Source organism: Caretta caretta, chromosome 1 (assembly GCF_965140235.1).
Source record: "Caretta caretta isolate rCarCar2 chromosome 1, rCarCar1.hap1, whole genome shotgun sequence".
Taxonomy (NCBI): Eukaryota; Metazoa; Chordata; order Testudines; family Cheloniidae; genus Caretta; species Caretta caretta.
Window position 1 is genome coordinate 215,465,763 of NC_134206.1, and position 22,288 is coordinate 215,488,050.

A 22,288-nucleotide genomic window follows, 5' to 3' on the forward strand; every position below is an offset into this window, starting at 1 on the left:
TTTACTATTGAATTCAGTGAGTGCAGGTGCTGGGCCTAGAATTGTTTGGCCAAAATTTTCAGAAGTGTCATCTCACTTGAGGCACGTCATTTTGGGGTGCCCAAAAATGGAAGTATCGAAGATAAATGGTCACTTCTGAAAATACTGGCCTTAGTGTCAGACGTGCCTACAGCCCGGGGTATCCCAATTCCTGTCCTTAGTGGGCTTCAGTTCTGTTTTTTCCTGTGTGAGCTAAAGAATCCTCCATTTCAGAAAGTGACCCCGTTCCTTTTCCCAGAGGTGGAATGCAAATTCTAAAGGGGATAATAATGCAGGAGATGTAGGTGAGTCGCTCAGTGAGTGACCCTCCCCCAACTTACCTTGAATCTGCTTTGCATTTGCAAACCAGTGACTGAGGAGAAAAACAGGGATTTCCACTGCCTGCTGTGCACATCAAATGTGGGAATGTGGTTTCAGGAGCCACTCCTGCCACAGGCAAATTGAGTATGGTGCTTAACAGCACGGCTCCCTAGAACTCCCTTGAGGCATCCTTTGTTACCCTCCCCCATGCTACTGCCATCAAGCCGCAATTATCATACCCCACGGACCCCCACCCCCAACTTCCCTATCAGGTTCTTTCCTGATATTGGGAGGGGCGGGGCCCTGACCAACAGGAATGATGCTACCTGCCAAGGCCAGAGGTTTTAAGTAGAGACAGAACACCTCCTCAACTGCACACTGGCTGCAGTCTTTGGCTCTCATCCATTGCTGTGACTTTTACTTCCCACAAGTTGCTAACCATGCTGAAGAAGTTCCTGTTCACCTCGACCTTGTTAGCTTTGGTGCTGGCTTTCCCAAGAGAAATACCAGGTAACTCTTATGCTTTATAAACAGAGACGGGTAGAGAGATGGACACACAGAGGGAGAGACGGATAGAGATGCTCACCCAGTCAGATGTTTGGCTATTCAATAGGTGTCAGCCTGCCACCAAATCAGAAATGGACAGTGATATAGAATGCACTTGTATACACACACACACACACACCCAGAGGCGCACACACGACTCATGGGGAAAGACAGAGATCCAGAGAGAAGAGAGAGAGAGAGAGAGAGGAAGTGTTTGTGTAAATATATAAAGGGCATAAGGACACACACACACACACACAAAGACAGAGAGATGGGGGGAGAGGCATATGAAAAACAGACAAAAAGAGAAAGGATATGAAAAGAAAGTGAATGGGAGAAACAGGCATGGAGAGAATCAGAAAAAGGTATACAGTTTGTATATTGTTTCACAACTATTGTATTGCTCAGTGTAATAGGCCCCTTTTCATGGTAGCTTTTCTGCTGACTCCTAATTTGGTATGAACTGTGGACAAGTTATTTCTGCATATCTAGGGAATCTGTTAACCCCAACTTGGCCAAATGAAATGATATGTGACATTGACTGAGACTGTGATCACATAGGGAAAGATCCCCTTTTGTAATGCATACTCTGGAGGCTAAGAAATTTAGTAACAAAACCACTAATTTAAAGTGCCAGTCACTGGTACTTAACAACAATACCTGGCACTTTATGAACCTAGCTCTCAAAGCAATTTACAAAGGTAGGGAAGTAATTGTCCCTGTATACAGAGAGGTAAACTGAGGTTTAAAGGGGTTAAGGCATAGTCAATTTGTGATCAACTCAGGAATAGAATCCAAATGTTCTGACTGCTATTCTAGTGCCTCAGCTAATAGACCACATCAACTCTTATTTTAAGAGCCCCATTTGCCCCCTTTGCTGTTCCCTAGGAGGGACACAGTAGTTTAGCTATAACTAATTACAATTTTCCCCTCATTACCTTCATTTTTAAAATGATCCCTAAATTCTCTATCATCACAAACATTTTCAGAAAATACATGCTATTTAATCATAACAACTTACCTATGTTGACTCATGTGCATTATATTTCCTAAAAGTGAGATGGATTCTCTGGTGCTGAGAGTGTGTGTTTGCTGGGGGGGAATGAGGGGGTTGTCAATTGGTGTCACCCAAGGCTGAGTTCTGCCATGTTAGCAGAGAAATCAAGCTTGTTGGCCTGAGTCTCAAGCCCTGTTCATATGAGCTGCTCCTACAACTCTATTGTGGGGGCACAGTGAGAGCAAGGAGGGAAGCAGGGTAGCCTTCAAAGGGACATCAGGGATATCTGAAGAGATGAGGTGAGGCCCCATTGTCTAAAAATCCAACATACTTTTTTTCTTTTTGGAAGCTTTAACAAGTTTACAAATCCTAGCCATGTAGATATAAGAAGAAAGAAAGAAAGAAAGAAAGAAAGAAAGAAAGAAAGAAAGAAAGAAAGAAAGAAAGATCTGTTTTTTGGGGGGGGGGGGGGTTGGTTTTTGTTTTTGTTTGCAGGTGAATGGGCTTTGAGTATTGAATAAAAAGTAACCAAATATTTAAATATCTATCTGCCCTCTGTCTATTTTGCTGGATATGTAATTGCTGGATATGTAATTGGTGTGTTAATTTTTCCATAACCACATCCTCCCATACTTTTTTAAACCATTCCTTTATGGTTGGGTTATTTTTTTTTTTTCTAGAGAGAGGCTACCAAGAGCCAAGCAGCTACTAGAGGATGAAAAAATTCTTCATTTCTTCTTGTGTGACTGTTTCTGCTAGGAAGTCCTAGGAGGATTACTAAAGGACCGCTTGGCAATAATATCCAAGAATTTGTGCTATTTGGTTATGGCTTGCATCCCAATATTCTCTAATGATTACACACCCCACAAGCAATGCAGGCAGAGCCCTCAGGCAGTAGCACAGCCTCCCCTAGAGCTGCTCCCCCGCCCCACAAGAACACTGTTTCAATCTCCATTCCCCCAGCCACTGTCTCAAACCCAAATCACCTGTAAGCCAGCCAGTGGGGGAGGGGAAGCTCTTTGAATTATTCATCATCAGTAGCTGAGTCCTCTTTCTTTTTTAAACTGCAGAAAGAAAATGACTATTTCTCCCACGGTTGCAGGCAACCCACAGGATATCAGGGTGTAACTGCAGAAATATTCTGCAGATCTCAGCATCTCATGGACATTGGAGCATGTAGCCATTTGTGGGGATAAGGAAAAAGCCCTCAAGTGATCAATGACTCTCTGGACAGAGGACTTCTCAGACTGTGGGTCCTTCAGACACAATAGGGCACTGGAGTCTTTCAGAGCCAGGCCACTTGCTGTATGGATTAGAATTGACAGGAATTAATTCATTACCCCAAACTCATGAGAGATGTTTAATTATTATATATGGTTGTTGTCCCTAGATATGGTCACTTCTTACAGTGATGACACAACAGCAAGTCCTACTGGTGAGTCCGCCTTATAATACCTTAATAATCCATTATTAATACCTTATCCATTATTAATACCTAATCCATTATAAGGTATGGTTGCTCTAGAATGGGACAAGGAGAGTGCACAGACCCAGAACTCCTATGTACAAGTGACAGGCTCAGAGGAGTGTGTGAGGCCCAGCTCTGTGCTCACGTGCAAAGGGACAAAAGCACTAAAGGAAGAGCTAGCTATATCCTCTCTCAAGATGCAGGAATTGTGACTGGTAAGGGTGTTCTAGGAGGCATTATGGCTGCTCCTGCCCAGTGCTAGCATACTACCTCCAGCCTTCACTCTTGTAGCGCACCTCCTCTCATGCCTGCCACTCATGTGGCTCTAGTACTAGGAGCCTTAACTGAGCTCTTTTTAAATCTTGTGTAATTAACATGCTGAAAATGCATTTCTGCTCTGAAAAGTGGTTGTGTATAAATGGCACCTTGGGGCTCCATGGTCAATGTCTTAGTGACTCCAGATCAAATGGCCTCCATTTACAGGTTAAAAAGTCCTTTTCTCTAACTGTCAAGCTGGGCTCTTATTTGATCATGCACCATCAACTGCTAATACAGGTTCTGCAGGCCAGTTATTGTCCTGAGTGACAACTAAGCCAATTTCTTTATCTTCAGTGGGCTTGCCCAGGTCCAACTGATTGAAACTTGATCATCGATTCTACTGATGATGCACACAAAGGAGTAGAATCCAGCTCCTTCTCTCTGAGAGAGGCTGGGATGATTTAGTGTGGGATTGGTCCTGCTTCGAGCAGGGGGTTGGTCTAGATGACCTCCTGAGGTCCCTTCCAACCCTGATATTCTATGATTCTATGACTCCTATTCACATTTCAAGGCTAACAGGAATAAAAGGAGCAAAACCTTCATAAATGATCTGGAGGATGGTGTGGATTGCACTCTCAGCAAATTTGCGGATGATACTAAACTGGGAGGAGTGGTAGATACGCTGGAGGGGAGAGATAGGATACAGAAGGACCTAGACAAATTGGAGGATTGGGCCAAAAGAAATCTGATGAGGTTCAATAAGGATAAGTGCAGGGTCCTGCACTTAGGACGGAAGAACCCAATGCACAGCTACAGACTAGGGACCGAATGGCTAGGCAGCAGTTCTGCGGAAAAGGACCTAGGGGTGACAGTGGACGAGAAGCTGGATATGAGTCAGCAGTGTGCCCTTGTTGCCAAGAAGGCCAATGGCATTTTGGGATGTATAAGTAGGGGCATAGCGAGCAGATCGAGGGACGTGATCGTTCCCCTCTATTCGACATTGGTGAGGCCTCATCTGGAGTACTGTGTCCAGTTTTGGGCCCCACACTTCAAGAAGGATGTGGATAAATTGGAGAGAGTCCAGCGAAGGGCAACAAAAATGATTAGGGGTCTGGAACACATGAGTTATGAGGAGAGGCTGAGGGAGCTGGGATTGTTTAGCCTGCAGAAAAGAAGAATGAGGGGGGATTTGATAGCTGCTTTCAACTACCTGAAAGGGGGTTCCAAAGAGGATGGCTCTAGACTGTTCTCAATGGTATCAGATGACAGAACGAGGAGTAATGGTCTCAAGCTGCAGTGGGGGAGGTTTAGATTGGATATTAGGAAAAACTTTTTCACTAAGAGGGTGGTGAAACACTGGAATACGTTACCTAGGGAGGTGGTAGAATCTCCTTCCTTAGAGGTTTTTAAGGTCAGGCTTGACAAAGCCCTGGCTGGGATGATTTAACTGGGAATTGGTCCTGCTTCGAGCAGGGGGTTGGACTAGATGACCTTCTGGGGTCCCTTCCAACCCTTATATTCTATGATTCTATGATTCTATGAAAACCACCTAGCTGTTAGTCACTAAAGTCAACAGGTAGAACTCAGAATAGAATCATAGAATCATAGAATATCAGGGTTGGAAGGGACCTCAGGAGGTCATCTAGTCCAACCCCCTGCTCAAGAGCAGGACTAATCCCCAACTAAATCATCCCAGCCAGAGCTCTGTCAAGCCTGACCTTAAAAACCTCTAAGGAAGGAGATTCTACCACCTCCCTAGGTAACGCATTCCAGTGGTTCACCACCCTCCTAGTGAAAAAGTTTTTCCTAATATCCAATCCTAAACCTCCCCCACTGCAACTTGAGACCATTACTCCTTGTCCTGTCCTCTTCTACCACTGAGAATAGTCTAGAACCATCCTCTTTGGAACCACCTCTCAGGTAGTTGAAAGCAGCTATCAAATCCCCCCTCATTCTTCTCTTCTGCAGACTAAACAATCCCAGTTCCCTCAGCCTCTCCTCATAACTCATGTGTTCCAGACCCCTAATCATTTTTGTTGCCCTTTGCTGGACTTTCTCCAATTTATCCACATCCTTCTTGTAGTGCGGGGCCCAAAACTGGACACAGTACTCCAGATGAGGCCTCACCAATGTCAAATAGAGGGGAACGATCACGTCCCTCGATCTGCTCGCTATGCCCCTACTTATACATCCCAAAATGCCATTGGCCTTCTTGGCAACAAGGGCACACTGTTGACTCATATCCAGCTTCTTGTCCACTGTCACCCCTAGGTCCTTTTCCACAGAACTGCTGCCTAGCCATTCGGTCCCTAATCTGTAGCGGTGCATTGGGTTCTTCTGTCCTAAGTGCAGGACCCTGCACTTATCCTTGTTGAACCTCATCAGATTTCTTTTGGCTCAATCCTCCAATTTGTCTAGGTCCCTCTGTATCCTATCCCTGCCCTCCAGCATATCTACCACTGCTCCTAGTTTAGTATCATCCGCAAATTTGCTGAGAGTGCAATCCACACCATCCTCCAGATCATTTATGAAGATATTGAACAAAACCGGCCCCAGGACCGACCCTTGGGGCACTCCATTTGATACCGGCTGCCAACTAGACATGGAGCCATTGATCACTACCCATTGAGCCCGACAATCTAGCCAACTTTCTACCCACCTTATAGTGCATTCATCCAGCCCATACTTCTTTAACTTGCTGACAAGAATACCGTGGGAGACCATGACAAAAGCTTTGCTAAAGTCAAGAAACAATACATCCACTGCTTTCCCTTCATCCACAGAACCAGTAATCTCATCATAGAAGGCAATTAGATTAGTCAGGCATGACCTTCCCTTGGTGAATCCATGCTGACTGTTCCTGATCACTTTCCTCTCATGTAAGTGCTTCAGGATTGATTCCTTGAGGACCTGCTCCATGATTTTTCCGGGGACTGAGGTGAGGCTGACTGGCCTGTAATTCCCAGGATCCTCCTTCTTCCCTTTTTTAAAGATTGGCACAACATTAGCCTTTTTCCAGTCATCCGGGACTTCCCCCGTTCGCCACGAGTTTTCAAAGATAATGGCCAATGGCTCTGCAATCACAGCCGTCAATTTCTTTAGCACTCTCGGATGCAACGCGTCCGGCCCCATGGACTTGTGCATGTCCAGCTTTTCTAAATAGTCCCTAACCACCTCTTTCTCCACAGAGGGCTGGCCACCTACTCCCCATGCTGTGATGCCCAGCGCAGTAGTCTGGGAGCTGACCTTGTTCATGAAGACAGAGGCAAAAAAAGCATTGAGTACATTAGCTTTTTCCACATCCTCTGTCACTAGGTTGCCTCCCCCATTCAGTAAGGGGCCCACACTTTCCTTGGCTTTCTTCTTGTTGCCAACATACCTGAAGAAACCCTTCTTGTTACTCTTAACATCTCTTGCTAGCTGCAGCTCCAGGTGTGATTTGGCCCTCCTGATTTCATTCCTATATGCCCGAGCAATATTTTTATGCTCTTCCCTGGTCATTTGTCCAATCTTCCACTTCTTGTAAGCTTCTTTTTTATGTTTAAGATCCACAAGGATTTCACCGTTAAGCCAAGCTGGTCGCCTGCCATATTTACTATTCTTTCGACAGATCGGGATGGTTTGTCCCTGTAACCTCAATAGGGATTCCTTGAAATACACAGAGGGAACAGACCTGCTGGGTAAACAGGAGCCATTTTTACACAGTCACATTTCAGAGTAAAACCACACTTTAAGCACATATTTTATATATAGCACTTTTCCTCCCAAAGTGCTTTAGACACTGGACAGAACAGCAGACAGCAATTGCAGCCAAATTCTCAAAAGTGGCCACTTGTCTTGGGAACCTCTATTTTCGGGTATCTCCTGCTGGGCTTCTAAGACCAATATCCAAAACCAGCAGCCACTTTGGAAAATGTTCACTTTAAAGTCCTCAAAGCACTGTATAAACATTAATGAATGAATCCTGGCAACTCTTCTGTGGGGAGGGTAAGTTGTGAAACACAGAAAGCCTGATTCTACAACCTTTGCTCATGAGCTCCCTCAGAGATCTCCTATCCAAATATTGCTCAGGCTTTTTTGAATTCTTTGTGATATTCAATGAGATCACAGCCCTAAGGTGACCTATAGTTTCAATAGTGTCTGAGAGTTTCCTCATCTCTTATGATTGGTGTCCCCAGATTTCACCACTTCCTACATAGTGGAAACAACATCACAGACAAATGGTGAGCATTGTTTTTCTTTGATTTATCCTCTAAATTGCTCAGATTGTTGTCCATCTTACTCCTGAGCCTTTCACAAACAACCATGAGGTGCAACACAATATCTTAAAAATTAGATATGGAAAAGATGTATTGTATTGGATCACATCTTCTCAGTCCCCAGCCTGGCTAATGCAGGATTGTTCCATACAATATATTATCCATGGCTAAGGCTATGTTTTAGTCACGGGTACTTTTAGTAAAAGTCATGGACAGGTCACGGGCAGTAAACAAAAATTCACGGCCCATGACATGTCTATGACTTGTACTATATATCCCTGACTAAATCTTGGGGGGAGGTTGCCTGGGGGCACCGCAGGTGCTGGGGGGTGAGGAGCAGCCCTGGACCCCCTGCTTGTGGTGAGGGGCGGGCAGCAGTGCACGGCCCGGGACCCCCACTGGTGCTGGTGGGGGGCGGGGCTGGCAGGCTCCCTACCTGGCTCAGCACCTCCCCAGAAGCGGTGACATCCCTCTCCCTCAGCTCTTAGGTGGAGGCATGGCCAGGCAGCTCTGCGCACTGCCTCCGCCCCAACCGCCAGTTCCCATTGGCCATTAACTGCATCCAATGGGAGCTGCAGGGGCGGTGCCTGCAGGTGGAGGCAGCATGCAGAGCTGCCTGGCCACACCTTCACCTAGGAGCTGAGAAAGAGGGATGTTGCCGTTTCCAGGGAGCCCCCCTGAGGTAAGTGCCCCCTCAGAGCCCTCACCCCCTCCCGTGCCCCAGCCCTGAGTCCCCTCTCACACCCAAACTCCTGCTCTTGAAGGGGGTGCGGTGGCCCGAGACTGCCCCAGGAGCAGCTCCAGCAGCTGGTCCATGGGCCACCCAAGATGCTCAGGCAGCCCCCAGGGCCAGCCGCACCGGCCGCTGCAGAAGTCATGGAAGTCCCAGAAAGTCATGGAATCCATGACTTCCATGACCTCCATGACAAACTCACAGCCTTTTCCATGGCTTTTTCTTGTCGAAGAGACTCAAGTAATGAAACTCCCACAGCTTGCCTTGGGGACACTGATCCACAGTCTAATAAAAACTCCCCGTTTCTAAATATTTTCAGAGATAGCATTTCCCCTTTTTTTCAATTTCATCCCTGCTAATACTCCATTAGGATATAAAACAGTTTGATTAAGGTGGTGTAATCAAAAGTAATCAAGTCATTTCCCTCAAATGCTTCTAACATTTTTCTATCTCTCTTGCTTTATCTCACCAGATTTCACCAGATTTTATACTGAAGAGGCAACAGCAGAAACAGTTGGTGAGTCTCCTTTTGAAAAACAAGATGATTTAGTTTCCTAGAGACCTCAGAAAGTCCTTGAGTCCAGTGAAAGTATCTTAAGGTCCCTAAACCACTCCACTATTAATGATATTCAGAACTACAAGTCCTGTACAAAGATGAACTAGTGAGTACTCCCAATCCCCCATGAGAAAAAGGACCATTTGAAATCTTCTTGCATTTCTGTGCTCCCAAACTCCATCCATTGAGAAAAAACAGGAAAAAAACAGATTAATTTCCCTCACTTGTTCCTCAAAATATTTTCCTTCTGCTGTTGGTTTCTGTAGACTTCACCACTTCTTACACTGAGGAGACAACGGCAGAGCCAAAAGGTGAGTCCATTCCTTTAATGAACCTTCAGAAGTTTGTCTAGCTCCAATGCCCAAACCATCTCTAACAGTTCAACACCAAGTATTAACTTGACATTTTTTAGTGATGGTGATTCCACCTCTTTCCCTGGAAACCACACCCACCGCTAGAGTTGCCAGCCGTCCGATTTTCAACCAGAACGCCCGGTCGAAAAGGGACCCTGGCAACTCCAGTTGGCACCGCTGACTGGGCTGTTAAAAGTCCAGTCTGCAGTGCAGCAGGGGCCCAGGGCTAAGGTGGGCTCTCTACCTGCCCTGGTTCGACGTGGCTCCCGGAAGTGGCCGCCAGATCCCTGCAAGCCCCTAGGCGCAGAGGTGGCCAGGAAGGCTCCACGCACTGCCCTGGCTAATGGGAGCTGCAGAGCTGGGACTCACGGTGGGGGCAGCGCATGGAGCCGCCCTGGCCACCCATGCACCTAGAGGCAACAGGGACCTGGCAGCCACAGTAAGTACCGCCAGGACCCACAACTCCCTCCCGCATCCCAACCCCCTACCCCAGCCCGGAGTCCCTTCTCACACTCAAAGTCCCTCCTGGAGCCCGCACCCAACACACCAGAGACCACACCCCCAGTCAGAACCCTCACTTTCCCCCATACACCAACCCCAGCCCAGAGCCCCCTCCTGCAACCCAAGCCCCTCATCCCCAGCCCCACCCCAGAGTCCACACCACAACCCGGTGCCCCATCCTGGTGAAAGTGAGTGAGGGTGGGGGAGAGCGAGTGACAGAAGGAGTAAGGATGGAGCGAGCGGGGGCAGGGACTTGGAGAAGGGTCGGAGCAGGGGGTGGGGCAGGATAGTTCGGTTTTGTGCGATTAAAAAGTTGTCAACCCTACACTGCACATTGAACTGGTGGCTAGCATATATAATTTTTCCTTTTGTTTTATCTCAGTGCACTCTACAGCTTAAAGTTCCACCAGAAATGTGGCTTTTTATAAATAACACCTTGTTACTCAATTTACTTGCTCCATGAGCATTTTGAGTCCCATCTATTAGAACAAGAGCAAATGTTACAAAACATTTTCGCCAGTATTAACTGTGAAAAAAATGGAATTTTGTTCAGCTGTGTTCACACTTCTAATGTATTTACTTTCCAAGGCTATGCTATAGGCATGTTCATGGAAACAGAAAATTTTAAGGACATATTAGAGAATATCTACAGAAAGCAAAATTTAAAACTCATAATTGCAAACATCTGCAAAATACATTGATTCTAAGAATTACACTTATCCAGTCAGAGAAGAGAAACAATGCCATGTGACCTCAGTGTCCAATGAAAGTTAACCAACACAGTTTACATTTCAAATATTAAATCTAGAGACTAATTTTCAGAATGATTAACAGTGAATTATTATTATTCATCTAATAATAAATATATTTAAGAAAATCCTAAACTGCTCATGGACAATTTATGAACAAAGAGGCTTAATTTGCTGAATAAATGAGTCACTGAGAAGTAGTCAGTCAGCTTGATTTTATTGACAGAAACAAGTGTTTGCTGTGGTTAATGCTGCAGCAGAAACTGCAGTCTTGGGAGAGAAGGCTGGAGTCCATTCTGTCTCGTGCATCGTCAGCAAATTTTCAGCTAAATTCAGATGTAGAACCTCTAATAATTGATATGATGCAGCAAGAACACATCTAGATTTCCAGATCCCAGTTTGCAGCATGAGTAGTTAGAAAAAATTAGACTTAAGCAACCAGAGCTAGACAGGAAATATTTTTCCCAATCCATGACAATTCTCACAATTTCAAAAATGTCCTGTTCCACTGTGGGATGGAATCAAGATTTTTTATATTTTTCACAAAAAACACTGGCAGACCACCAAACAGTCAAGTAATTATGGCATTCACCGGGGACATAGGACAACCAGCTTCTTCAATTTCCTGCTCTGCCTTAGCTGGACTTGAAATAAGTCCCCTGCATCCCAGGAGAGTGCCCTAACAACTAACAATTAGGCCCTAACAACTAGGATAGAGAGTCAGTTTCTCACTCTTTCTGGACTAATGAATACTCAGTTATTTACCTGTAGTGGAACACATGCTCTGTAGCCCAATGGTTAGGGCATTTGCCCATAAGTTAGGCAGTTTGGGTTCAAGTTCCCAGTTCCCCCTAAACATAACAAGAGCTTGAACCTGCCTTTCCAGTGTAACTTGCATGCTCGGTGAGTGCAATAATCAGCAGACTATTAGAGCGTGGGTACCTCTCTGACGAGGAATTTCACCCTGGACCTGAGAAACTTTCCCAGTGAGAGTTTTATTGAAGCCATCCCTTTTGTGGCCTTTGCTACACTTGTGAGTTACAGCGCAATAAAGGAGCCCCGGGCGCCATAGCTCACTCCCCGTCCACGCTGGCAAGGCATGTAGAGCGTTCTGACTCCACAGCTACAGCGCTGCTGGTACTCCACCTCGGCGAGTGGAATAACGTTTGTTGTGCCCCTGCTGGAGCGCCATGGCTCCAGTGTGGACAAGATGTTGCACTACTGCGCTCTGATCAGCCTCCGGCAACGTCCCATAATCCCCTTAAGTCAAGTGGCCACTCTTCTCATTGTTTTGAACTTGCTGTAGGAATGTGAATATGACATTTGAAAGCTCCGTTTGACAGCCGGCTGCTTATGTGCTCTGAGACTTAGTGTGAAATGCTGTGGGTGAGAGACAGAGGCAGGGGGAGGGAGCGGGAGGTCTGCTGCTGTCTGAACTTACAAGACAGCATGCTGACATGCTCTTAGCCTGCCAAAAACCCACTCTTTCACCCCCCACATACACACAACACATGCCCTGTCACACTCCACCCCACCCTCCCCATTTGAAAAGCACGTTGCAGTCACTTGCATGCTGGGATAGCTTCCCATAATGCACCACTCCCAATGCTGCTGCAAGTGCCACAAATGTGGCCACGCCAGTGCGCTGTCAGCTGTCAGTATGGACAGACGGCAGCGCTTTCCTTACTGTGCTCTACGAAAGCAGGTTTAACTCACAGTGCTTTCCTGTGAGGAAAGTTTCTTGCTTGATGAATCTGCATTTTCCACTGAAAATCTCTTACACACTGAAAATTCCCAACAAGTTCTCACAGTCAGAGGAAATATATGTGAGACTCACACAAGGTCATTTTCCAAGGTGTGATTTTCAGTCTAACCACACTTTAACCTTAGCAGGCAGAGAGATGAGAAGAGAATTTCTTGAAAGCAACTAATTGATCTTTTGTGTTGGCTTTCTCTAGATATAACCACATTTTACACTGAAGAGTCAACCTTAGAGGCTACAGGTGAGTCAATCTCAATCTGCAATGTCCCATGTCATTCCAAATCTAATCATGGAGAAATTCATTAAGACTCGTTATCTGTTCTTTGAATTTTCCAATATTTGGATGTTGTTTTATGCTGCTTTTCTAGAGGACCCTATAACCAGTCTGAGTGGAGCATACAAGACTGGAACTGGTAGGTTAATTTTGTTTTTCCTATTACTTTGCTATCATTATTTCTTTACTGTTCACAATGGAGGTGGCAGTGCTGCACGGGACCTTTTGTGGGAACTGATGCACACAACTCTACCGGTGCCTCTCAGTCCTGCCAGTATACCGCCTGTTATTTCCATTCTGAGACACCCACACAGCTCTACCAGTGTCCCTAAATCCTGCACAGCACCTCCCACTATTCCAGTTCTGGACTCCCCACACAGCTCTGCGTCTGCCTTCCAATTCTGCCCAGCAGTCCCCCTGCTATTCAAGCCTTGGGATCTTCAGAGGCCTCTGCCAATGTCCCTCAACTTGACCCACAGCTGCTCCTGTTACTCCTTGTAACTTACGACCTAGCTCTGCAGCTGTCCCCTTCTCCCTCTGGGTCCAGTTGCAAGCTCTTCTGGATGGCCATAGCAATCAGTATAAATGGATGATGAGGGCCACCGAACTATGAAAAATTCTACTGAAGAGAGTGGCATTAATCAACTCTCTTAGCTGATATGCATATGATGTGTTTCTTTTTCTCTAGCTGAACCTACCTCTTTTGTGACTGGAGAAGAGTTCAGTGAGTGTCCTTTGATTGCATGTATTTTTTTCATGTCTGATTTTGTCCTTGTGGTGAGCCATACAAGGCTTTTATAGCTTGACAGATGAACCATTTGTAGCCATCTGTGAGATGTGATTGATCGCCTCATGGTATTGTTTCTGCTCCTTAACTGAATGGCTAAAACATTTAAAAGAGAAGAATTCAGACTAACAAACAGCATTTTTAGACAAATTTGTGTTACATTCCTGAAGTGGCCAGGTTTTGTGAACATTTTAACAAATCCCCAGTAGACATCAGAATCCTTGTGAATATGCCACTATATATAGCAACAGAATGATGCCTGCCCATTTATTTACCAATTTCTTTTTTCTTTAGTTGAGCAGCTTTACTCTGGAAGAAACTTTGGGGAAGGTCTCAGCTGGGTATTTCCCAGTATTCGTATGTTCTCTAACTTAGTTACATTGATGTGTAGGATCACCTGCTGGGCAGAGGCACCTATATGTCTGGAGTAATTTTAGGGTAAATCAACTATCTCTCTTCTATATACCCTGTTGTTTCTTTTCTAGAGGAATCCAGCACCAGTGGGAGTGGAGATCTGTGGAGTGAGTACCGTAAGTCACTCCTGCATTTTTTTGTTACTTTGTTATCACAGATCCCTGTTTTTCTCTTTTTGCTATCAAAGACCCTTATTCCTATTAACTCCTGTTCTCCCTCCCTCCAAGAGTATTGCCATTGTAATTCAATCCTGCCCTGCAGCACCCCTTGCTATACCAATCCTGGGCTCCCCACACAGCTCTGCCACTGCCCTTTAGTCCAGCCCTACAGCATCCTCTGTCCCTGGAGCCTTCTTTCTTCTTCCACAGCTCTGATGAAAAATTACTAAATTCCACCTGAGACCATAAATCACAATGACTTGTTATTAAACTTATTCAAACCTTTTAAAAAACCTGAGTCTGGGATTGGCTTGCTTAGTGGCTCCCAGCATCAATACTTCTCAGATGGTCCCATCAGCTTCCGCAGAATTTGTTTCCATTAAAAAAAAATCTTCTAGCCTTTCTGGTTGCAAATAAAATCATTTTAACATGCACAGTGCTGTTTTCCTTAGGCTTTGGACAGCCACACACAAAGCTCTTAAAGGTGTGAATTTTACTGTTCACCTCTGAACCCTAATAATGGCAATTTAAACTCAGCATTTTAAACTTTCTCGTTCCTCATCTTTTAAACAAACATCCATTTACTCTGAGAAGGTAGGCAGAGTTTCAGATTATGGGCAGGACTTAAATAGAATACCCTTTTTTCCGCCCAGTCAGTGATGAGCTGCCAAAATCTTAACAACCAGTTCCCTCCTCACCCCACAAGGGGGTCGCTGTCCACCCCCACCCCCCGGGACTCCTACCCCATCCAACCGCCCGCGTTCCTTGACCCCCCCCCAGGACCCCTGCCCCATCCACCCCCCTCCCCTGTCCCCTGACTGCCCCCAGAACTGGGCAGGCGGGTCTCGTGGCCCACCGTAGTGGGTGCCCACCCCACCCCTAAGAGCCAGAGGGACCTGCCGGGGGGCGAGGTGGGGAGTCCCAACGGTGCTTACCTGGGGCAGCTCCCAGGAAGCAACTGGCAGGTCCCTCTGGCTCCTAGGGGCAGAGTAGCGTAGCTAAGGGGGAGCAGGGGGAGCGACTGCTCCCCCTACTGATCACATCAAAAGTGGAGCCTTAGGCGCCAAATCCGCAGTTGCTCCGTGGCTGGAGCACCCACGGGGAAAAATTGGTGGGTGCAGAGCACCCACCGGCAGCTCCCCACCCCGCACCCGGCCCCAGCTCACCTCACCTCCGCTCCACCTCTGTCCCTGAACGCGCCGCCCCGCTCTGCTTCCCACGAATCAGCTGTTCAGCAGGAAGCCGGGGAGGGCGGAGAAGCAGGTGGTGGCTTAACACTCAGGCCGAGGGTGGAGGAGGTGAGCTGGGGTGAGGAACAGTTCCCCTGCACAACCCTCCTCGGGGTTGCCTGCTGCAGAGCAGGTGGCCCTCCTTGAGCCCTCCCGCCCCAGCTCACCTCCGCCTCCGTGGGCCTGAGTGCGAAGCTGCCGCCTGCTTCTCAGCCCGCCCCAGCTTCCTGCACAAACAGCTGATTTGTGGGAAGCCTAGGGGGGCGGAGAAGCAGAGCGGGGCGGCGCGTTCAGGGAAGGAGGCGGAGTGGAGGTGAGCTGGGGCCAGGGGTGGGGTGGGGCGGGGAGCTGCCAGTGGGTGCTCTGCACCCACCAAATTTTCCCCTTGGAGTCGGCGCCTAAGGTGCCACTTTTGGCCGATTAAATTTAAAAGCCCTTTTAGAACCGGTTGTCCCTCGCAAAACAACCGGTTCTAAAAGGGCTTCTAAATTTAACAACTAGTTCTAGCGAACCGGTGGGAACCGGCTCCAGCTCACCACTGCCCCCAGCCCGCCCCTGGTCTGGCCGAAGTTTTTCCGCAAAGTGAAACCTGAAACATATGTGTGTTTTACATAGGATTGGGTTTTGTCTTCAAGGTTTTGCACAGCTCTTTTGATTTTCCCAGAAAGTTGTTGTTGTTTCTTCCATAGTTGAATCCAGCACCCTCACAAATGAAGCCTATTCAACTGGAACAGCCAGTGAGTTCCCTTTACATTCATTGTTTTATTTTTCCATATGTAATTGTCTTTATCGAAGTTGCTCATTCTACCTCTCATTCCCCTAAAAGAGCCACCTTATAGAATCCAACAGCACAAAGAGATCTGGAGAGGAGATTAAGATGGAAAATTTTAAAGGTGTCATACAAATGATGTTTTAAAAATTGGGTTTGTGAGCTTTTTCTTTATTTATGAGATATAAAGAGGGCAGAAAGGGTTGTTTGTCTTCCTTTTTTTTTTCTTGCTTTTTTTATCCTTAGCATTAATTCAAGTTTTGTCTCCTCTAGTTTGGCTAGAGGAATTCTTGGGGCTCTCAGGAGATGTGTATTGTTGGCTTTCCATAACATAATAGAAGGTGAAAGCTGGGAGACTGTTGTTCAGTCTTTAACAAAGACTTCCTTTCTCCTGAGTGTTCTACTTATTTGAGTTAAATAAACGTTAACCAAAGCAAAAATAATAAAAATCAAAGTTGTAAACAATCTGACTGAAAAAATCCTTCTCTCCGCTGCACTGCTTTCAGTCTCTTGACTCTTGTGTTGTGTTTTTACTAATTATCTAGTCATCATAGATTCTTCCAGTCTGGACTGGACCTGCATTTCTAATAAACACAAGGGGGGTGGAGGCTAATCTCCCTAAAAAACATACCACAGAGGCCCTTTTTTGTGTTTCAGTGAGAAGGAAAGAAAAGGCACCAGTTCAGTTTTTCCCTTTGTGGATTGCTATAACAAACTGGCAGTGTTTGCATGGAAAACCCTGTTAGCAGGTCCTGACATTTTGGGGAGAGAGTTCTGTGGGTTCTGCTAACTGGCATTCAGTCCTGCCCTTGCCAAGGTCTGCTAATGCCTCATAATCTTGCCTTGCATCCTCCTTGCTGCCCTAGTCATGGGCTTCCCAAACAGATCTGAAAAATGCCCCTGAATCCTGCCCTGCAGCCCTATGAGGTTTTATACAGAATTTTTCTTTAAAATAATGCAACCATACATTTCCCTATAATTTTGATGTTCTTTACACAGATGACTCCAGGACCATCTCCACTGAACTACATACGCTGGATGGAACATGTAAGAAGTCTCTTTTTCATTATTTTAATTTAGTTTGCAGTTGTCTCTGTCTAAATTACTCCCCATAACAGATGTCCTGGCACCATCTACCTTTATTCTTTGAAGATCAATAAACATCAGTTGAAATGTAAAAGACCACAAAGGTTTCCTGGCCCTGAGGGGGCATCAACTCAGAGTTTGCCCCAGTATTTTTATTCAAGATATACAGAGGGCACAAAATTTGGGATTTAGGAAAATATTGTAGAGATCACCTTTTTGTTCTGTGTTTGTACAGTGCCTAGCACAGTGGGATCCTGGTGCATGACTGGGGCTCCTAAGTGCTACAGTAATACATGTGATATGTCAAAATAATAATCATAAGTCAACAGAACCTATAAACTTATCACAAGATTCTGATTTAGATTCAGAAAAATGCAGCTCATTAACAGCATATCATAAAGCGAGATGTTGATAATATCTACAGGAGCCATATGAGTCACAAGCACAGGTTGCTACCAGTGCACCTCAACCTCACTTGATGCAATCCCTGCCATTTTAGTCCTGACTCTATCCTGCTGTTCCTGCAACTCTGCAAATGCACCATAGTTCTGACATGCAGGATGCCTAGTGTCCCAGTCCTGGGCTTTTCACACTGCTCTGTTGATGCCCCTCAGTTTTGTCCAGCACTTTGCACTGGATTGTCCTCAGAGAACCTCATTATAAATTGAAGAAAGGCCATAGCTAGTGAGAAAAGTGGCCCAATAAATTGTAAAGAGGTTCATTCTGAGGAACTGACCGTATGGATTTTCCTGATATTTAAATGTTCTTGTTTTCTGCAGCTGAACCCAGCACCAGTTTGAATGGAGAATCTGTGACTGAGGGAGCGCGTGAGTTTTGGTTTCTGGTCTCCTTTTTTCACCTCCATAACACAAGTTGCACTGCTCTGGTGTTGTCCAGATAAACAGTCCCTAGTCGGAGGTTATTTGGGATCCAATGTACTGAATTTGAGGTTCTCTGTACTTCTGAGGTTGATTTGGTTGGATGGAAAGAGAGGGCAGGGGTTGTGGCATCCTTGGATGGGTTAGAACAGAGGTGGGCAAAGTACAGCCCGTGGGTCACATCCGGCCTGCGGGACCATCCTACCTGGTGCTTGAGCTCCCAGCTCGGGAGGCTAGCCCTCGTCCCCTCCCCTGTTGTTCCCCCTCCCCCACTGCCTCAGTTCCCCACGCCACTAGCGCTCTGGGCAGCAGGGCTGCAAGCTTCTGCCGGGCAGCGCAGTGGCATGGCTGGCTCCAGCAGGGCTGCAAGCTCCTGCTGCTCTGAGTGGCATGGTAAGGGGGCAGGGAGTGGGGGGGTTGGATAAGGGGTAGGGAGTTCCAGGGGGCAGTCGGGGACAGGGAGCAAGGGGGGTTGGATAGGCCTGGGAGTCCCAGAGGGCCTGTCAGGGGGCAGGGGTGTGTTTAGAAGTCGGGGCAGTCAGGGGACAGGGAGCAGGGGGGGTTGGATAGGGGGTGGGATCCCGGGGGGGGCAGTTGGGGCGGGGGGTACCAGGAGTGGGCAGTCAGGGGACAAGGAGCAGGGGGGGTTGGATAGGTCAGGGGTTCTGAGGGTGGCAGTCATGGGGTGGGAAGTGGGAGGGGGCAGATAGGGGACGGGGGCCAGGGTGTTTCGGGAGGAACAGCCTTCCCTACCTGGCCCTCCATACAGTTTTTCAATCCTGATGTGGCCCTCGGTCCAAAAAGTTTGCCCACCCTGGGTTAGAATCTTCCTAGCTGCATCCTTGCATGGCTTCTTCTTATAAGCAGATGGGAAATCATAACTGCTGTAAGCTAAAAAGTCCTTTCTAGCCTTTTTTGGGGCATCCCTTTTTTCCATCCTCTACCCTTGGGTCACAGTAGTCTCCTCTCAGGCCTCTTCTCATTTCCACCCACTTCCCCAGGCACGACAGTGTCCTGTTCGGCTGATCCAGACCGTTGAATTTCTCACTACAGCCTTTGGTGAGGAGAATCCCAGAGAGGTGACTGTTTGGTTTTCTCGTTACAGAGGGATCCAGCAACCCCCAGGGTAATGTGGGAAGTGAAGATCAACCCTGTGAGTAAATCCTGCTCTTCCCCTTAGCCTCCAATGCTCTTTCCCATTTTACTAACAAAGTCTTCCCCCACCATTCCCTGAACAAATGATACCCGAATTCCTCTCTGTGCATGAACCCTACATTTTAGGATTCTGTGCTAACCAAAGGGACACATTGTCCCCTTTCCATGAGACATTAAGGCCAAAATTTTCAAAAGGAACCATAAAATTTTGGGTCCCAAATGGAGGCAATTAGATTAGTCAATATAGGAACCTCAGAATGGAGGCACGCAAAATCAGTCACATAAATGTAATCTATCTAGCCAGGTTTTTATAATAGTGCCCATCACCATAGTATCTACAAACCTTTTAGAGCATCCTATAATCAATAAATGGGACCATAACGGAGATGTGACTGAGAAATCCACAGCTCTGTGAATACATAGATTAATCTCTTTGTGACCCTAACGTTGATTCTTATTTCATACTGGGGGGATTCCTCAAAATTTCGTAATTCAGTAGAACTTTACTTCTTTCTTCTCTTTCTCTTTAGAATATGATGCACAAATAAATCGAGACTGAAGAGGCATAACTCACCTCCCAGTGACATCAGCTTTATCACAGAAACATTTGAGTCTTAGAACTACATAGCATTTAGGTTTAGTTTTGTAGGATATTGCTGTTAAATTCCTAGAGGTATTTTGCATTCTGTGGTACTTTGATTCCTATTTGTGTTTTATAATTTATTAACAGGGTGGAAAAAAGGCACCTCCTGAGTTTTAGTCCCATCCCCATTTTGTTCCCAGGAATATAAAGAAGATGAGACCTCCTGCAGGTCACAAACAGCTGTTCAACCCAAACTCCTCCAGACTTAGGGGCTCTGATTGCACCTTCACTCATAGCCATTCACAGCCTCACATAGGCCACCAGAATCCTCAGTGCTGATTCCAAAGATGTGAAAGGACAGTTATAGTTATAAGATTTTATACATAAACCGTTGCCTTTAATCCTTTAAAAAACTGGCTGGTCATCTGGTGGATGGAACCTGGGGACAGGCTAATAGCTAAGGCTTTTGGGTGGCCACTGGGAGGTACTGTGGGGAGGAAACATTTCTGGCCACTGATAGACAGGTTGTGTTAGGACTCTTGCAAGGAGGATAATGTCCTGACCTGCCTTTTTCCATGATTTACCAGGCCTGAATTCCTAGTATGATTTGCTTGCCCCTGCTGCTGGTTCCTGGCTGCTATCTCTGCAGAGAGGGAGCTACGTTGTATTAGGAGAACAGTACGGGAGTGAGCAGGAACTGGTAGGCATGTGGTTCAGAGTGGCTCCAGGAAGAGAGGCAGGACCAAAGGCTGTAGGTGGGAGCTCAGTCATCACAGAGTGAGGGGTGGGGATAAGATGGTGTGTGTTTTTTCGTTCCCTTTTGGGGTTGGCAAAAGAACAAAAGTGGATAGGGGAATGCTGTGAGGACATCATCTTCAGGGCCTTATGGGAGTAAGCAACTGGATTTAAAGGTGATAAGAACCTGTGTATTTCTGTCAAATGAGTGCCACTGTTGTCTGGTGATTAGAGTTGGGGGGTGAGGGGAGGGCTGCAAGTGTGGATTTCTGAGTTCTGCTGTCATTTCTGGGAGCCGAGATCTGCCACGGGCATGCTGTATGACCTTGGGCAAATCAATTTGGCCTTGTTTTCAGAGATACTGAGCTCCAAAAACTGCAGCTCAACTTGTGGGTAGGGTTGCCAGGTGTACGTTTTTTTACCGGAACGCCCAGTCGAAAAGGGACCCTGGCGACTCCGGTCAGCACCACTGTCTGGGCTGTTAAAAGTCCAGTCAGTGGCACAGAGGGGCTAAAGCAGGCTCCCTGCCTGTCTCTGCGCGGATCCTGGAAGCAGCTGGCATGTCGCTCCCACTCCTAGGCGCAGGGGCAGCCAGGGGGCTCCGAGCACCAGTTCCACAGCTCCTATTGGCCAGAAACCACAGCCAGTGGGAGCTGTGGGGGTAGCACCTGCGGACTGGGACAGTGTGCGGAGCTGCTTGGCTGCGCCTCTGCCTAGGAACCAGAGAGACATGCTGACCACTTCTGGGAGTCGCCTGAAGTAAGTGCTGCCTGTAGCCCACACCCCCTCCTGCGCCCCAACCCCATGCCCCAGCCCTGAGACCACTACCACACCCAAACTACCTCTTGGAGCCCGCTAACCCTCCCGTACCCCCTGCCCCAGCCCAGTGAAAAAGAGCAAGCAAGCGAGGGGGTGTGGGGGATAGAGCGAGCAACGGAGGGAGGGGGGATGGAGTGAGCAGGTGCGGGGTCTCGGGGGAAGGGGAGGGCAAGGGTGTTTGGTTTTCTGCAATCAGAAAGTTGGCCACTCTGTGAAATTCAGGCCCTTACCTGCTCTGATTCCTAGTCTATAAAATGGGGACAATAACATTTGCCAACCTCACTCTGAGCAACTTGGATGAAAGTTGTTAAGTATCATCATGAAGAGGGTGATCATCTGCAAAGACAGAAGAGGTGGCTGGAGCTGAACTGGTGATGGACTATATAGGTCAGTGTTGAAGGATAAGCTTGGCTGGACCCGCTAGATCTGTGTCAGAGGTGAAGTGCATTCGTTGTACAGCAATTATATCTGAAAATGCTCAGAGTTGCTATTTTTTCTTTCTATCACAGACGTAAGTTTTGTTTCCCCATGTCTGCAGTAAGCTCTGTTTAAATAATAAATATACCACAATGAAATTAATGAGTGTGTGACATGCACTGTTTACACTGCATATCTCTTCCATGTTCAGCTTTCTGCTGGATGCTAAGAATCATTTCCTAGAACAGATTCACCATCCTGCTAGTATTTTATGCCAGATTGGCCTTCCCCCTTATTTATAACCTTTTACTATAACTTTGTGTTAATAAATTGGCATCATACATAATTTTTAAACATATTAATTTAATAATTCCTTTCATTCACCCTAACCCTTCTGAATCTCCACAGCAGAACTGTAAACTCTGAGTGTTCTGTGGAAGACTGGTCTTTCCACAGCGTGAAG

General features: G+C 46.7%; 1 protein-coding gene across 1 annotated transcript; it reads left to right on the forward strand.

The window, feature by feature from the left end:
* Nucleotides 1-697: 697 nt before the first annotated feature.
* Nucleotides 698-21,495, forward strand: LOC142070938 (uncharacterized). The gene is made up of 14 exons (XM_075124933.1): nt 698-849; nt 3,273-3,317; nt 7,787-7,831; nt 9,073-9,117; nt 9,423-9,467; nt 12,718-12,762; nt 12,890-12,934; nt 13,484-13,519; nt 14,068-14,112; nt 16,073-16,120; nt 17,152-17,199; nt 18,018-18,065; nt 19,222-19,269; nt 19,802-21,495. Coding segments are annotated over exons 1-14 (615 nt in total). The 5' UTR covers nt 698-779; the 3' UTR covers nt 19,804-21,495.
* Nucleotides 21,496-22,288: the final 793 nt, after the last annotated feature.

Coding starts and splice junctions, on each gene's coding strand:
- LOC142070938 (XM_075124933.1), top strand. CDS start 780: ATGCTGAAGAAGTTCCTGTTCACCTCGACCTTGTTAGCTTTGGTGCTG. Junction 3,318..7,786: donor CACAACAGCAAGTCCTACTG/GTGAGTCCGCCT, acceptor TGGTGTCCCCAG/ATTTCACCACTTCCTACATA. Junction 9,118..9,422: donor GGCAACAGCAGAAACAGTTG/GTGAGTCTCCTT, acceptor TGGTTTCTGTAG/ACTTCACCACTTCTTACACT.